The sequence below is a fragment of the Aphelocoma coerulescens genome, chromosome 1 (genome assembly GCF_041296385.1).
Source record: "Aphelocoma coerulescens isolate FSJ_1873_10779 chromosome 1, UR_Acoe_1.0, whole genome shotgun sequence".
In the NCBI taxonomy this organism is placed as follows: Eukaryota; Metazoa; Chordata; class Aves; order Passeriformes; family Corvidae; genus Aphelocoma; species Aphelocoma coerulescens.
This window is the reverse complement of record NC_091013.1, coordinates 1,611,327-1,616,719: the sequence shown is the minus strand read 5'-3', so window position 1 is coordinate 1,616,719 and position 5,393 is coordinate 1,611,327. Positions and strand designations below refer to the sequence as shown.

Here is a 5,393-nt window from a genome sequence, read left to right as displayed (position 1 = left end):
CACTCACAGGGCTCAAGGGTCTGTCCCAGATCTTGGAGCTGATGTCAGGGCCCCATGGGGACAGCTCCTGGCTGCTCACTCGCTCTTCCCTCTGGGACAGCTCTCGGACATCGTCCCATTGGGAATCCTCTGGGGCTCTCACATCTCTCTGTAGGGACAGCTCGTGGCATCTCTCATCCTCTTCCCGTTCCAACTCCTGCTGCCCTCTCTCATTTGCTTCCCACTGGGACACCTCTTGGGCTGTCACACGTTCTTCCCATTCCCACAGCTCTTGGTACGCCTCACCGTGTTCTTCCCCAAGCCTCTCCTCTGGGCTGGAGCCCTGCAGGGCAGCTCCACCAAGAACAATTCCTCTTCCCATTGCAGGAGTCTCCTTTGGTGTGGAAAAGAAAGAAAAAAAAGAATTCCTGCCTTCCCCTCTCAGGGCTGGATAAGTCCTCAAACTTCCTTCCTGGTGCTCCCAGAGAGAGGAACGCTGGCCTAGGGACTCTCTGCTGTTGGATATCGGGAAGGGAGGAGGGAAACACTTGGTTGTTGCTGTACACAGAAGAAATGGGTGAACATCCAGTCCCAAACACTCATGTGAGTCATGGATTCATCAGGGTTGGAAGAGGCCTTCAGGATCATCCAGTGCCACCAGCAGCACCCCAAAGCCTGTCCCCAGGGGCCACATCCAGACTCCTCCTGAGCACTCCCAGAGACAGTGACTGCACCACTCCCTGGGCAGCTCATCCCAAGGCCTCACCACAGTTCCAGGGAATGTTTTTCCAATCACTATTCAGAACGTTCCCTGGTACAACTTCAGGCCATTTCCTCTTATCCTTTCCCTTGGACAGAGGAGTACAGACTGACCTGAGTTGTGGTGGGAGCCTGGCAGACCCTCCAGAGCACTGACCCCATTTATCAGCTCCCTCAGAGCTCTTTCCATGTCCTTCCCAGCTACTTCCCCCAGCAATCAGGACGAACCACATTTTCAAGCCGTGCCATGAATGTTCAGCCACAGCTACAGAAACTCAGGGCAGCTTCAGCATCTTCCTCCCTCCTCAGGGCTGTGCTTCCCCAACCAAAACACTCAGCACCGTCTCCACAAGAAGAAGAATTTTATTGTTTCCATGTGACAGGTTTCCCTGGGAATGACCAGGACAGCTCTCTAGACAGTCTCTCTCATGATTTTGGTGAGTTTCTGGATCTTGGACCTTGTTGACATGTCCACATACTTCTCCCCAATATTGACAATCATGCCACCAAGGATTGATGGATCAGTCTAAGGAAGAAACATTGAACAAAAAGTCGATTAGCAGAAGATTGTTACCACAGGATACAAGTTTTACACTAGCAAAAAAATCCCCAGAGCCTTTCAAAGAGTCTTTTTTGAGATAACTTTGTGGCCATTGCATTCCAAAGTGATGATTTTACGAATTAAAATATCATCATGTCTACAGGAAAACATGGAACTATGTAACAAAGCAAGTGGATTCAATAAAATCTTTTGTTTTTATCAAAATCAGAGACACAGAAGCCCTTTACATAAACTTAGTGAAATCTATTTGCCAGTCAAAAATCCAGACCTTGGTCTCCAGCTTCAACACCTCTCCTTTAGACAAGAACCCATTCAGAGCACTTTTCAGTTCAGTGAGGCTGGCCTCATCCAAGGGCTGAAAAAAAGCAACAGAAGAGAAGAACTTAAAAATATTCAAATGTTATAATGAGGACCCAAATTTTCTCCTCAGGTCTCTTGAAAGACATACTTCCACCAGGAAGGCAGCGTTCTGGAACAGGGATAACCCAAGGACAGCACAGGAACAACAACCACTTTGTGCCCTCCTTATTTCATGGAACATTTTCCTGTTTGAAAGAACAGGGGCAGCTCCATGTGCAGGCCAGCCTGACTTTTGTCAGCCCCTGGGTTCATACACAGGGAGATAAAACGTGACCTGTGGAGCTGCAACGGAACGAACAGGTCTCATTTTGGAGCAGGAACTGCTGGATATCAACCCCCGCTTTGCAGCAATTTGGAAAGCTTGGCGGAGATGAGACATGTCCTCACTGCTCTCACAGCAAGTACTCCAATCACAGAGCGCAGCATTAACCGGGAGAGATTTGTCTTGTGTCCCACTCCCTGCTGCCTTGGTGCAGAGCTCCCCAGCCCACCTGCGCCGTGGTGACCGTGCACACCACTTCTCCTCGGAAGGCACTCATGATCTTCCCGAAGGCAGAGACGATGCCCGGGGTGTAACGCAGGCGGCCGTTCTCAGCCAGCAGATCTGCAAAACAGCATCGAGGGCTTAAAGCGCCACCAGGGGTGGGTCCGGCAGCCAACAGCAATTCCAAAGCATGGCGCTGCTGGGATGCTCTCCTGAAGTCACTCACTCATCAAGTTGACAGTGATTGGGGACATCCTCTCTTTTGCCAGAGCGTCATTCACGGCTTTTTGTTTCACTGAGCTCTTGGTGTGAGGGTTCATCACCACACTGGCCAGCTTGGGGTCCTTCAGGAGGCTCTGGGGGAATACACAAGGATGGGACAAAGACCAGGAGTTTTCCAGGCATCACAAAGCTCACCTGGAGCAGCCAGGGCAGGCAACACAGGTATTCCTGGAGAACAAAGACCTCTGGAGCTGATGAGAGGTGAAATGGCAGCTCCAGGTATAAAATCAGGGAATGGTTTGGATTGGAAGGGACCTTAAAGACTGGACGGACCTAGACCCACCCCCTACCATGGGCAAGGACACCTTCCCCTATCCCAGGCTGTTCCAAGCCCCAACCAACCTGGCCTTGAACACTGCCAGGGGTGGGGCAGCCACAGCTGCTCTGAGCACCCTGTGCCAGGGCCTGCCCACCCTCATGGGGGGGAATTCCTTCCCAATATCCCATTTAAACACCAGGACCACGGGCAGGCAGTACAGGTGCCAGTGGGTTGGGAGTCTCACAGGTTGCAGGAGCCCAGCCCCTCCCTGCTGAGGGGCAGCAGGGAAGCCCACCTGTGGGAACCCTGGCTGTGGAACACCTTACCCACACCCGGGTCAGCTCCTTCTCCACCTGCTCCAGCTTCTTCTGCTTGCTGGCTGCCGAGTAGAGGGCGGTGGCATAGCGCCCTTCCAGCCCGTACACCTGGATGGGCGGCTGCAGGAGCAAGGGTGGGCGCTGAGCGGGGGATCCGGAGAGAGACCCCCTGCCCCTCGCCCTGGCCAGCCGGGAGACACCCCTGCACCCTGCCCTCGCCCTGGCCAGCCGGGAGACACCCCTGCACCCTGCCCTCACCGTGACCACCTCGGGCACCCGCCTTGAGCCCCTCACAACTCCCGCGCCCTGTCACCTTGACCAGCCTGGACACCCCCTTTGATCTCCTCGCCCTGACCGGCTTGGGGACCTCTTGACCTCCTCACGACCCCTCTCCGACCTCCTCACCTTGACCAGCTTGCAGACCCCTCCCAACCTCCTCAAGACGCCCCCCTTACCTTCACCAGCTTTGAGACCGTCCCTGCCCCCTCACTTTGAGACCGCCCCTGCCCCCTCACCTTGACCAGCTTGGACAGCGGTCTCGCCGCCGTCGTACTCAGCTGCCGCACCTGGGGGGATAAGGGGGAGAATGGCGGGGTCAGCGTAGCCCGCGAGGATGGCGGGGAAGGGGAAGGTGCGAGACCCCTCGCGGGGCTGGAGGGCGGGGAACGGCGCTGCTCCCCCCCAAAGCCGCCCAGGCCCCGCCGCCCCCCAGTTTCACCTTCAAGACGAGCCCGGCTGCCGCCGCCATCTTTCCCGGCCGCCCCTCAGGGTCACCGTGCACTGCGCAGGCGCGGCGGGGCCGCGCCCAAATGCCCCGCGCCGTCACGGCCGCTCCTGCCGCGGGGCACGCTGGGAGCTGTAGTTCCGAGCGGCGGCGCCTTCAAGCCGCGCGCCCCCTGCCGGCCATCGGGGGAGCGCAGCCCCCGCGCCCGCCCCGGGGTCCCGGTGCCAGCAGTGTCCTGCGGTGTCCCTGTGCCCACAATGCCCCGTGTCCCTGCTGTCCCTGTGCCGTCCCTGTGCCCTCAGTGTCACTGTCAGTGTCCCTTTTCCGGGTGTCCCTGTGCCCCCGATATCCCTGTGCCCTCAGTGCCACTGTCAGTGTCCCTCTGCCGAGTGTCCCTGTGGTGTCCCTGTGCCCTCAGTGTCACTGTCAGTGTCCCTCTGCTGAGTGTCCCTGTGCCCCCGATATCCCTGTGCCCTCAGTGCCACTGTCAGTGTCCCTCTGCCGAGTGTCCCTGTGCCCCCGATATCCCTGTGCCCCCGATATCCCTGTGCCCTCAGTGCCACTATCAGTGTCCCTATCCCTATCCGCCCAGTGTTCCTGTCCCCACGGTGGCCCTGTGCTGTCGGTGGCCCTGTGCCCTGGTGTCCTCCATGGACTTCTCCAGCATGGGTATTTCCCATAGGATCAGTTCTTCAGGATCAAGCTGCTTCAGTGTGGGTCCTTTTCCATGGGGTCAGCCCTTCAGGAACTGCTCCAGCGGGGGCCCTCTTTCACATGGGATCCCAAGTCCTTCCAGAAAACCTCCTCCAGTGTGGGCTTTTCTCTCCATAGGGCCTCAGATCCCTGCCAGGAGATGCTCCAGGGTGGAATTCCCATGGGATCACAGCTTCTTTTTGCATCCCCTGCTCTGGTATGGGCTCCTCCAGGGGCTGCAGGTGGATCTCAGCTCCCCCATGGACCTCCAGGGGCTGCACCTGCCTCTGCCCCACTTGTCCCTCCATTCAGGAGAGCGAATGGAGCATCCCACGAGTTCTTCCAGACGCAAGATAACTGTGCTTCCCTCACAAAACCTCCAAAACGCGGGATTTATCTCCTCCCCGTGGATAAACTACATCCCAAGCCCTCCCAAGGCAAAGGATTTTCCAGGTGGAGCAAGGCAGGCAGCTCTGTCCCTCTCTCTGGTGACCTTGAGCAGCTCGCTCAGGTCCCGCCTGTGCTGAATTATCTAGAACGCTTCATCTCTTCCTCTCCCTAATCCTTCCGTCTCTTTTTCTCCGCAGAGCTGGCACCGAGTCGGAGTCATTTATTGCCCGCATGGTGCCGGGCTCGGGCGGTGGCTGCCATGGAGATGCGGAGCCTGGCGGGGATGGATGGCTGCGGGAATGCTGCGGGGCGGGATCCAAGCGCTAGGTGCTGCTCTCGCTCCGGATTCCGAGCGCAGGGATCGTTTCAGGACGTCAGAACAGAGTTCGAGCGAGGCTCCTTAGGAAACGCGGTTCAGCGTCCCACCAGGAATAAGGCAGTGTCTCCAAGAGGCTTTTTTTTGGCTGTCGGGATTGAATTCCCTCCTCTCTCCCTGGCTGCGTTCCGGGGTGACGCTCCAAGGCACAAGGACAGGTTTGAGCCTGGCATAACTGAGACGCAGCTTGGCAGGTTGGGAGAGCTGG

The 5,393-nt window shown here is 57.3% G+C and overlaps 1 protein-coding gene across 1 annotated transcript; it reads right to left on the bottom strand.

The window, feature by feature from the left end:
* Positions 1-1,083: 1,083 nt before the first annotated feature.
* ATP5PO (ATP synthase peripheral stalk subunit OSCP) lies at positions 1,084-3,815 on the bottom strand. The gene is made up of 7 exons (XM_069008079.1): positions 3,721-3,815; positions 3,518-3,568; positions 3,012-3,122; positions 2,371-2,500; positions 2,152-2,264; positions 1,569-1,655; positions 1,084-1,264 (listed from the first exon to the last, which is right to left on the bottom strand). The coding sequence occupies exons 1-7, from the start codon at positions 3,748-3,750 to the stop codon at positions 1,151-1,153; spliced, it is 636 nt and encodes a 211-aa protein (XP_068864180.1). The 5' UTR covers positions 3,751-3,815; the 3' UTR covers positions 1,084-1,150.
* Between the last annotated feature and the right edge of the window lie 1,578 nt (positions 3,816-5,393).

Coding starts and splice junctions, on each gene's coding strand:
- ATP5PO (XM_069008079.1), bottom strand. CDS start 3,750: ATGGCGGCGGCAGCCGGGCTCGTCTTGAAG. Junction 2,265..2,370: donor AATCACTGTCAACTTGATGA/GTGAGTGACTTC, acceptor GCTGTTTTGCAG/ATCTGCTGGCTGAGAACGGC. Junction 1,656..2,151: donor GCACGGTCACCACGGCGCAG/GTGGGCTGGGGA, acceptor GCTTTTTTTCAG/CCCTTGGATGAGGCCAGCCT.